Source organism: Convolutriloba macropyga, chromosome 8 (assembly GCF_964194025.1).
Source record: "Convolutriloba macropyga chromosome 8, txConMacr16.3, whole genome shotgun sequence".
Lineage (NCBI taxonomy): Eukaryota > Metazoa > Xenacoelomorpha > Acoela > Convolutidae > Convolutriloba > Convolutriloba macropyga.
This window is the reverse complement of record NC_134475.1, coordinates 5138242-5150451: the sequence shown is the minus strand read 5'-3', so window position 1 is coordinate 5150451 and position 12210 is coordinate 5138242. Positions and strand designations below refer to the sequence as shown.

Below are 12210 nucleotides of genomic sequence, written 5' to 3'. Positions count from 1 at the left end.
ATTTGTTGATATTTTGTTTGTTTTTTCGTATACTTGTACCGCTCCATTTTCAGGCGGGCGGCGAAATCAGCTAGTCAGGAAATTGTATGCACAGCAGTCCTGTTTACCTATGCTTAAATGCGCCAATTGACACTGCTTAAATACTTCCCCCTCTGCAGGCCAATTCCGATAGCAAATTGTCATTATCTTTAACAATTTTTGGGCCTTTAAAATTTGGAAGATTCTTGCGTACTCGCCTTAAAAAATGTATTATCTAGTAAGACAGATAAATTGAAGTATAGATTAATGATAACTACTAACTAGCTAACGTGCTAAACCTATAGACTATGTAACGCATTAACTAATGCATGCGTTCATTCATTTTTAAGCTTGTTTTATTTTGTTTTTATTGTTGCGTGAAAACGCGAGAGAGAAAAACATCAATGTGATTTTCTCTTGTTTGGCTCGAGTTCGAGAACTTACGTTTAACCATTGAAAAGCGCAAAACGTACAAAACAACATATTGTGCTTTTTGTTGTACGATTCGCTCAAGTTCCCCTTTAAGCGGATCTTTTTAAAACAAAAACTGGGAAACTCCTTTCAAGCAACTAATCGAACTATAATTTATTTATTATCAGTTTACATTCTTAATTATTTTCATTATATTATCTGTGAATTATATAACCCCGTCAGATGGCTATTAATTCGTACCAAATTGCCATTGCTTGGACTTGTACTTCTAAAATAATATCATTATTCAGTATTTAATCAGTTAAGCAGCTTTTTCCTGCTAAAGAAAAGTTCCAAAGCTGAAAAATTTCATAACAAAAAAACTAACAAAAACGTGAGCTATGGTGAGTACTGGGAAACTTTTGCAACTGATTAATTTGATTTGCTTAGTTATTTTAGCGGGTTATTTCATAACCAAAACACCCTGGTCAGTTAGTAAGTTACCCAAACAAATTGACCCGGGGGTGTTAGATCCAAAACGGATAATTGGTAGTTACTCTGCGGGTGAAGATGGTGCTTTGTTAAAGGATCTGCAAAATCAAGCGGACTCTAAACAACCTCATTTCGAACTTCCAAAAACAGTTAATTTTGAAAGATCGCCAGTTGAAGTCAAAGAATTGAACATTCAGTGCTCAAAACCTTTTTACAATCTTGCGTTTGTAAAAACCCACAAATGCGCAAGCGATACAGTGGCTGCTCATTTTATGCGGCTGGCTGAGGAGTACAAATTGGAAATGCCTTTGCCCACAGGTCAGTGGAACTTAATGTGGCCTTATTTCCCAGGACAGTTTTACAAGTCGAGAAAAAAGAGCAGAAGGTTTGATTTGCAAACGCTCCATATGATGTACTACCCTCAAACGTGGGATCAATTTATGGAGCCGGGTTATAAATTATTCTCCATAGTTCGTCAACCTTATCAGCAATTTAAATCCTTCTTTAATTATTTTGGGCTCAGTAAGAAACTGAACCAGGAATTGAACATTCCTGTTAATGAAACTTTCCAAACATTTATTCGTGAGAGTGAAAAATACTACCCGAAAATCGGCAAACCCCTGTGGAAAAACAGTATGCTTTTTGATTTTGGGTTTCGCAATGAAATGGATATTCCAGAACTTTTTGTCCAAAAATTATCAGAGAAATTTTCGTTAGTTATGATCTCGGATTACTTTGACGAGAGTATGATAGTACTACGTCACACGTTTTGTTTGAAAATGCGAGATATTTTAATTAAAATTAAAAACGTCTCCAGAAAGTATTCGTTTGGTCCGAAGGGCAATCAAAATACGCCTGAAGAACAAAAACTTGAAGACCACTACAAAAAATACGCTTATGCTGATTACGTTCTTTTTGATCTTTTCAACGCTACATTGTGGAAAAAAATAGCTGCCATTCCAAATTTTAAGGAAGAGTTGTCGACGTTTCGGAATTATTCCATGCTTATGGATGCGCACTGTACAAAAAGGCGGGCCAGGCGGTCCACTGGGGATTTGATAATCCCGGCGGGAAAGTTCAATGAAGAAATTGTGATTGACAAACCCTTTTGTGAACGGATTCAATTATCAGTGCTGAGATATATTGACAGGCTAAAACTTGACAGGTTTGATAAAGACTCTCCGAGTTACGCGAGACAGTTTATTCCTGAAAAATAATTTAAATATTCCTATTTCTGGCTTTACTTCCAAATTTCCGAAACGCTGCAGATTGTTTTATGGTGTTACTATCAATAACTGTCATATCGATAATGTTATAATTGTAGAATGTTCTAGAATTATTGTACTGTTGAGTAGTAAGTTTATATATACATCTTGTGCTATATTTACAGGTACTTTGCCCAGCCGCAAGTCTCCAATTATGTTTATCAAATGTTATCCTAATAGTCATTTCGAATTAAAATATGACATATCTTTTTATCTATCTTAAATATTGAACCTGAGCTAAATTACTCGCAATTTGATATAACTGGAAATTACAGACCGAACTAAACCCAAGAGGTCTCGGCAGTCTTCCTTTTTAACGTGTTTTTTGCACCCGTTACTTGTAATCCGGCCGATAAATGAGCCATGTATCCATTTTCGCAATGGTTGATCAACCTCGAAAACTTGAAGCCTTTTTATTGTTCTAATTCTTCAAATTCCTTTAAAGGGTAGGAACTTGATGCCAGCCCGGCTTATGCCAATTTTGGCCGCGCGATCTTTTGCGGATAGATACTAAATTGTTGTCTGTAGAAATGCTCTTGAAAAAGTTCATCGATCATTGAAGAGATCTGTGGTCTTTCTTATAAGATTTTTCTTTGGCCTATTTTTTGTATGACCCACCTGACTCGTCGTCCTCAAAAACGGGATAAACAAGCAGCGCCCATTTGGACCCCCTCTCGTCCAGGTCTCGTGCAACCCTACCCTCGCCCATCGCTTGTCCCCCAACCCCCACTCCGCTCACACCCCCTACTGCTATCATCCATAAACCCCAGCTGGCTACTACCGAAGCGAGCAGCTCGCCGGACGTTTGTGAGCAATTCGCCTGACGTTTGATGGTTGTTTTTTGCTTGAGAAAATAGTTTATCGTTAAAAGTGTAAAATGTCAAATATTCAGTTTAACTGAACCAAAAAATTTTCAAATATCTGTTTCCGTTTCAAACTGGAATGACATAATTGTACCCAAAAAAGTCAATTCCGAGTGCATCCCTAAAATACCTGAAGAAGTGGGCGAGTAACAGTTTTCTCACTTTCTCATATGGGGGATTGAGAAAATTTTTTGCAGTTTTTACTTGTGGACTACTATGCTGGAATTTCTTGTGAGGTTATGTAATAGGCTAAATAATCTTTTCTCTAACATTTTTTATCCTGGTGCAATAATTTTTATCCTAGTCAGTTTTCGTTGAAACGTTCCGCATTCAAATCTGTTTGAGTTAAAATGATAGTCCTCATAGGAATTTTTAATTATCTGCGACTCAAGATTCGGTATGCTTCTTTCTGATCTTCGAAATTGACAACCTTGAAAAAAACCAACTTCGGAAAAATTGATCTTTTTTGACGAAAAGAAGTTTTTTCAGATTAAATAAGTTTCCTTAGAATAGGAAATTTCTACTCCATGCAAATTTTTCCGATTAAAAGAACAGAAGAAGAAATCATAATCCAGTAGAAGAAAGCATAAAAGCCATATTCTCACATGTTTGGGTCAGCAAAATTGTCAACCATTTTCTTCCGCATCACGAAGAGCAGTGTAATTTCCAAATTGCCTGCTCTGACAAATAGAGCGTGCTAGTTATAGAAAATGATTTTAAATCTTGTTTTCGTTTTTTCAATAGCAGCGATGGCGAGCTATTATTGGATTTTCGGTTTTTTTGCATTGCAAAGAATATGAATCGTCGGGAGGCTCTGTCTTACGGAGCTGTTCACACATTTTTATGATTTCTGAGGTGAAATTGGATTTGTAATTTTGGTCACGCCGGAAAAGGAAGTGAGGGAAAGAACAAGTGGACTTTCGATGTGCACACCGTTCAGTTCAATTTAATTGAGAAAATGGTGTTTGTACAATTTTTTGCTTCTTGTGAGGGATTTTTACTCGTTAATTTGACCTCTGTTTTCAAAATTTCGCCCCTTTAGTGCTTTTAATATGATATGTGTTCTAATTGCGTCTATTTGCAGTCACTTGAATTCCTATTGATGTCTTCCCATACGAGCGAATTTTTGCCCATATTTTTTATTATTTCTGTTGTCTATTCTTTCAGTGTCATTATTAACGCCTCTCACAGGTTGCTAACGGATTAAGATAGTCGATTTGATTGTTCCATTTGAAAGCTAATGCTATCTATGACTTAGTAGAATTTTTGCTAGTTTTTTGTTTGTGTCTTATTGCTTAATCTGATTAATGATAGTTCTCATCGAATTGCAATGAGCATTTAGTGAATTGAATTAAATATTTCAGTTCGTAGCTAATGCTTTCTGTGAATACACCATTCATTTGAAATTAGTGTTGGCGGTTTTTCGAGATTTGCTAGTATTTGTTCTACTTTTTGCGGTCTTATCACCTTATCCCTTTAATGGCAGTCCTCATTCGTTTGTAATGGGGAAATAGTTTACTGAGATAATTGTTTGTTAGTAGCTAATACATTCTGTGACTTCGCCATCCGTTTCAAAAATAATTAGCGAATTTTTGCAGGTTTGTTGTCTGATCACTTAGTTTTTTTTGCTTGTTACGCAAACATTGGCATGCATAAGGCATGAGTAAAGCTCATCTGCTTGAGTTAATGGTAGTCGTTTAAGATTTCGACACTTTTAAAAATAATTGATTTCTGAGTGCTGCATGTTTTCGTTGCTTTTTTGTGGTTATACCACTTAGTCTCAAAGTACCAGTTCGTTTCGGACTTCGAGTTTGCTGTAGTTTTGACCAATTGCTCACTGCAACTTTTTATTAGGGTTTTCACTGAGTGAGATATAACAAAATGTTACATTCCGCATTTAAAGAGAACAGAAATTTCTCTTTTCTATCTGTTTTTGAGACTACATTACATATCTACGAAGCTGTCGCAGCTATTTTGTTGCAGTCTGCACGCCATGTTCTCTTGTTGTTCCACTTCTCCGTCATTCTTTAAATGAGTCTTGACGTCTGTGCTGGTATTCTGTCGATGAAGGCTGTCATGAGTTTTGTAGTATAACAAGGAGGCTCGTTAACGTGCGCTCGCACATGATGTTCCGACCCGAGCTCATCTACATTTTTGACTTAATTGTCAACCAAATGAAGAGATAACAAAAATAGATGTTTGACTTTTAAAAAATCTTTTAACACTACTACTAATTTTAAACTACTAATTGAATTACATAATGCCATGCCTTCTTACAGCGCTAAAAAGACTACGCAAAAAACAAAAAAATAGGCGAAACTAAAAAAATTAACAGTAAAAACTCAATATCTAAATGTAAAAGCACCTAACAAAGAGAACGAACAATGCGGCGAAATTCAAAAATTAATCAACGTTTTTTAAACCAAGAAACTTCAAAAGTCTTAAAAATCACTAGCCTTTAACTGAATAATCCTTGATAAAATACTAAAAGTCATTATAAAACCAGAAGGACCTGTCTTTGGTTAAACTAAGCCATAGGAAGGAACTAAAGAAAAACTCAAAAAATTACAAACGATTTGCGAAAACACAAACTATTGCTACCATTAAAATCATTAGCTATTATATGAATATTGTATTTTTAATTCAATTTTTGTTTCTACTAATTCAGTTGAAGGATTTATACTGAGAGATTAATTAAGTTTACTTGGGCCACATTTGAAAAATATTGGGATCTGTTATTACGCGATTGTTCTGAAAGAAGAGAAAAAGGAAACAGAAAATTTGACCACTCAATAACCGTTTCTAAAAACGCATATTGTCCAACAAACAAAACATCAGTGACAACTATTATCATTAGACATGCTATTTTTTCCAATACAAGAAATTGGATGAAACCTCTCATTGATGGAAATAAGTTAAAATTTGACAAAAAGGACAACAAAAAGTGAAAAGCATGAAAAAATATTTGAAAATGTGTGTCATCGCTATAAACTGACTGCCTGCGGTAACATCCTTCATTCAATCCTCAATTACAAAATTGTGAGACCTGTCAGCAAGTTACTGCTACCTAAAGAACAAAAACAGCAAATTCACCAATAAAATTGATGAAAAGTGTCGAAGGCATTAAGAAATAAACTTTTCACTAAAAATTTTTCTTTTTCCGATTGATTTTTAAGAGCAATGGTATTCTTTTGTATCAATGTAACTTCAAAAAATCAACAAGTATGAACAAATACATTAGAATTACGAAATTTTTGAGAAAACTCGTATTATCAACGCCATTAAATACATTAGTTTTCAACGGAAGCCAGTAAATAGGCTAAAATATGCTTCGATGGGACAGCAAGTTTTTATGACATTTATATTTCATCAATAATACCTTATATCAAATTATTGACTAGGAACAACAAAGACAAGCAAAAAGCAATAATTCAGTAGAAAAGTGGCAGAAGAACGTGTCGAAGCAATTTAAATCGTAAGCTCTTCATTTCTTTATCCATGATCCGTTGAACGTCTTCCCTAAACCAATGGGAACTATCAGTAATAGGATAATGTGACAAGATTTCAAAAAGATCCAAAAACTACAAATGGTACCCGAAAACTTTAAAAAAAATTATGAAATCTCTTGGCATTGAAGTTTTAAATCTAATAGGTAGAAGATAAAACCGCTAACCAGATTAGCTTTAGCTGCGGTGGAATAAAAGGGATCATGTCCGTACTGAGATTGACTAACAATTGACGAAAAAATTGTTTAGAATTGGTTGATGTTCAAAAAAAAATTCGAAAAGTCAACAGCTATTAAACTCAAAAGCTTTCAACGGAGGTCAATAACTACGCTCAGATAACTCGATGGGAGGAAAAAAATGTTTTTAATGCATAGATAATCAATAAGACATCACAATAAGTCTTTTGACTATGAAAACAACAACAAAAACAGGCAAAAACCAAAATTGAGTAGAAAAGTTCGAGAAAGTGTCGAAGCCAATTAAATCATTAGCTTTTCTCTGAAAACTTTACCTGTGGTTCACTGAACGTCTTCTCTGAGCCAATAAGATTAGAATAATATTTGGATAATGAGTATAATATTTGGATAATGTGATAAGAGTTCAAATGAACCAATAATAAGAGAGTATCAAAAAAAAACAATTTGGAATCTTGTGTCATTGAAGTCATATAACCAATAGTTAGAAGATAAATCCGCTAACCAGATTAATTATAGTTGCAGTAGAAAGCAGGTGGGTCCTGTCTATAGTGAGGCTGACTAACAGTTCACGAAAAAGTTTATGATTAATTATTGTTCCAAAAAAATTTTAAAAAAACATGAGCAATTCCTTAGAAAGCGATTTTATTGTTCATCGGGCTTTATTTGACTGTAAAGGAGTCTTACCATTATCGAAACGTCGATATGAAAAGTGACTTGTCTCTAGGTGACTTATAAAAGCAAAAAAAAAGAAAAGTTTTGTAAAAAGAGGCTCTCAAATAGAATTCTAATTTTTTTTGATAGTGAACTTCCGTATGAGACCAGAACTAGTCTTTTTATCGCCTTTAGTCTATTAGGAACACAAAATTGGTTCATTTTTTGACGTGAAATTTAATTTTGAAATACTATTTTTGTAGAAAATATTTTAATTTGAAGAAAAATTACACTAAAAGTGAACAATTATCCCGTGTTCACACAAAACTTCAATCCTCGATAACTCCTCGAATAAAAAACGAAAATCAAAAAAATCTTCTTAATTTTGAATTCCAGCTGGACCAGCTTTTTAATGATGCTACTCACATTTCTCTACGATGAATGTATTGATCGGCCAAAATTGTCTGAAAAAAAAGAAACCCATTTGAGTATATAGTTCCTCCCCCCCCCCCCCCACAAGTGGGGTCGGAAAAATAATGTGAAGGTGTGATTTTGTATTTTCCCAAACCATAATCGGATTAATATACGCAGTTTTTTAACCACTTTTTCGGTCTTACATTGAAATTAATTTTAACCAACCGTCCTATTTTTTAGAGTTCTTTCATGAATGAACTTATCAAATTCCAGCATACAAAATCATACAATTCTTTTTGTCTCTCAAATACTCTATTGTTCAATTGTCATCTGTTCTTGTCAAAGAAAAATGACTTTTTTGATAAAACTTAGATGATTTTCTGTTCGTTTTCTCCCACAAGTTTTTCCTTTTCAAATTGAATGACCGCGAGCTTCTTTTTTGGGAAATGTTTGGTTAAAAGCGAGAATTTGAGATTCACAATTGTTTTGAAAACTCGTTTTTTAAGATGCCTTGAAACCATTTTGGAAGCGAGCGCATTTGCAAGACAGTTCACTGTTAGCAGTCAAATAGCTCATTTTATAGGATCTCACATAGGATGCTTAGAACATAGGCAAATATTTGATCAGGAGAAGAAGTTAATCAATTTCTCCTACAAAAATAGTAATTAATTTAATGAAATCGTTCTTAAAGCCAAGAGATAATAATTCTTTGCCGAGGACAGGGACTTATATTTTTCCATCCTTTGTCTCAAACTGCGTTACAAAAAGCAATTGGCGATCTTTAAAAGCAGCTTTCAAATAATTCGCCTGGCCGACAGTTTTGATAGTCTGTTCTTTGATGCGTTTTTATGTTACAATTATGATCATTCATTTTTTCCAGAATTTTGTTGTTCTGATGAGCAAATATTGTTCTGATGAACTACATGGCAGGTTTTTTTTTCTAGAGCTGTTAGATTCTTCGTCTCGTATCTGTGTAAAGTGGAAAGCAGTACGACATCGGCTAACTCTTTTACAATATCTAGGAATATTTTTGAGAGATTATTTATTAACAGATTTGATAAAAATGAATGAAAATCAAGAGTCGTACCCTGTGCCGTACTTTATTAAAGTTGTTGTCCAGTCTGGCGCGGCCTTATTGACAATGATTTTTTGCGTGGGGTTCGTTATAAAAGCAATAAAAAGATTCACTGCGCCTCCAATTTTCCATGATATTTATTCTGTCTAGATGTATAGTGCTTTCTAGAATCAATTGCTTCGGACGAATAAACCAGAGGTGCTGTTGTTAGGTTATTACTGTCAATAATAAACAAAATGATTCTGTTAAATACAGCAAAGCCTTGACATCCCATTGCTTCGTTTTGAACCCAAATTGATTTTCTGAATTAATATATCTCAAAAAGGTCATTTCAAATAATCTTTTGAACGAACAAGTCACTGAAATTGCTGTAATTCATGACATTTTTTGTAAGGGAAATAGCATAAACGACCTGAATCTTAACAAGAAGGCTCACTAGTTCTGTGCGTGGCAGAGAATGTTTCCACTTTCCTATTGAAAGCATTATATATATATATATATATATATATATATATATATATATATATTATATATATATATATATATATATATATATATATATATATATCGAAATCGATATTTTAGAAACGTTTGTTTTAGCACCAAACGTCGTTTTTATCAAGCTGCTTCGACAAACTCTACAATTATTTTGCTGAAGTTTGCAACAGACACAACAGGGAAAATTTTGTGAGTTCTTAGGGGCACCAAAAGAGCTGAGAGAAAGAATTGTTAAATTTACTAATTGAAACCTTTGATTTTAAAGTAATCAAAAATCAAGACAATACACAAATATTGCTACGAAACCTAAAAACGCAACCACATCTGGTAATATAGTTTCACGAAGAATACTATAGAGAGCTGAAGAGCTGACATAAATTAGCAAATGCCACTTGATTTTCCAAAATAGTTGGAGTCTTAATTATTCCAAAACATGCTAACAAGCTGTAAAAAATCTGCGATTTAAATCAGAAAAAGCTCAGCTTTCCTCTTCGTCATCTTAAGAGATATTTTTCTATGTGACACCATTGAATTCTTTAGAAAGTTTATGTAGCTTATGTAAATGTGAACTTAATTAAAGACCCTCTGCGGCAGCCAAAAAGTAGTAATTACATAATGCTGTAGTTTAGGATTTGAATTTCCGAGAAGAGACATTTTTATCATAGGAGCATCAAATCTTAAAACTCAAAATCTCAAAAAAATGTTTTATAGAACCATAATCTGTGTTCAAGAAGGTTAAAAGTAAGACATTTGGTTTTGCTAGAGAGCTTCTGAGACCTCGTAACTATTTGTGTTTTGGACATGTCGTACATCATAATTCAACGAACGAAACATTCAACGATATTGAATTAAAAAATTAGTTTCTTCAAACATAGTTAAAGTTGTTTGCTGAAAAACTGCGTTGATTAAAAACATAGATAGACAGGACAGTTAAAGTCCGAGTTATAATAAAAGGCTTTAATTTGAAACTGAGAAAGTTTTCATCAACCAGAAGGAATCACAGTAAAATAGAGAGAAAACATGTCAGTACAAAATTTGAAAAGTGAAGTTTTCTGTTTTTGAAAAACGTGGTTTTCCTTTGCATTTAATCGGCATTTAAGCGGAAGCCGCTAAAAATACTATAAATAGGAGAACTAGAAATAACTAATGTCAACATTTTAAAAAAATTTTTTGGAGTCCAAAAGATTATTAGAATCATAAAAAGTGAAGCAGTTGAAGCAAAGAACTATTAGAATCAGATTGTTTTTTAATGACAGTTGTGAAGAAGTCTGACATTGAAAAGGGATAACACTAAAAGCAGCAGTCAAAACACGGCAAGTCAGCAAAAAAATCGAGAAAATCTGATGTTTAATGTTTTTTTAACTGTGCTGCCCCAATGAGATTACTATTTCTGCTACCTAATGTGCCCCCCTCAAGTTTGACTTCCAATTGAACTCAAAGTAATCAAAAATTTTTAACTTCTGTTTAAAAAGGCTGCACTCAGAAACAATCCAAATTATATGAAGTTGGAACTCAATAATAGCTGGGAGAGTACGCGGAGCTGCTCATATTTGTTGCTGTTTTAAAGGATGATACAAATACAATGAAAAAAGTCATTAGTGGCACAAAAGATGATCAAAATTTTAAATGGTTAAAAAGTATCTGATTTTTTAAAATCTCATTGTAGTCCAAAAAGGACAAAAAGTAGAATCATTCCTCGTTGACGGGTGTAAAGTTAATTGTGCAGTCGGACAAGGTTCATGCTATCTATAGAACTTAAAGTTTCTGTTCGATATTCTCTCTGTTTATCAAGAGCTAAAAGAACATTTCAAGTAAGCTGAACGTTAGATGAATAGTTTTGTTAACACAGGCGAGGGTCGGATAAATAATAGAAAAAAATGTCTAAAAATTGGCCGAAACTTTTTAATATTCTCAATAGAAGCAACTTTTCGTATTTCTGTACAATCTCGAGACTTTGGCAAAACGATAAAATACCTTTTTTCAAAGATACCCTCGAAAAAACTGCTAGTTGTTGTAAATGATTGAATTTTAACGAAAAGTTTGTTAACTTTGATTAAAAGTTAGGCCAAATTGCTGAAAATTGTGGGTGAAAAGTAATGAAATGTTTTCCAAAAATTACGTTTCCAAAATTTTTGAAATTTCTCTTTGCGAAATTTAAAGCGCAGAGAGCTTTAATTTGATACCACATATGCTAAAAAAGTGAAACATAAAAAGTGAAACAGTTGAAGCAAAGAACTATTAGAATCAGATTGTTTTTTAATGACAGTTGTCAAGAAGTCTGACATTAAAAAGGGATAACACTAAAAGCAGCAGCCAAAACACGGCAAGTCAGCGAAAAAATCGAGAAAATCTGATGTTTAATGCTAGCCTGGGATGCCCTCGAAAGAATCAAATATTGTCTGAACTAAAAAAAGGGAGCTATCATAAAAGTTCTCCCCCCATTTTTTTCAAAATATGCGGGAACAATAACAAGTTTACGTTCTTAGTTAGTGAGACAAAATGTTTGTTAATTAATGTCCGAGTATGCAACAAAAAACTACCACCAACCCTAGTAGTTCATTCATGTCTAATAATTTCAATCCATGAATTATCGCAAAATCTGTAATAAACTTGAAGTGAAATCGCTTTTTTTTACTCATCAGGTTTAGGTTGTTGAAGAAAACTTCTTGTTGATTGCTGCTCAAATCTAGAAAAATTCTAAAATGCTAGCAGAAGCAGTAATTAGTTTTGATCAGAAAATCAGAAATTTGATAAATATTGTACTCAGCTTCAGTTAATTGATCAAAATCATAGTTTATTTTAGCTCCTTAAAACAAACTA

The 12210-nt window shown here is 33.5% G+C and overlaps 1 protein-coding gene across 1 annotated transcript; it reads left to right on the top strand.

The window, feature by feature from the left end:
* The first annotated feature begins 7 nt into the window (after positions 1-7).
* Positions 8-2399, top strand: LOC142344410 (galactose-3-O-sulfotransferase 2-like). The gene has a single exon (XM_075396027.1). It carries the CDS (start codon positions 831-833, stop codon positions 2136-2138), a length of 1308 nt encoding a protein of 435 aa, XP_075252142.1. The 5' UTR covers positions 8-830; the 3' UTR covers positions 2139-2399.
* The last annotated feature ends 9811 nt before the right edge of the window (positions 2400-12210 follow it).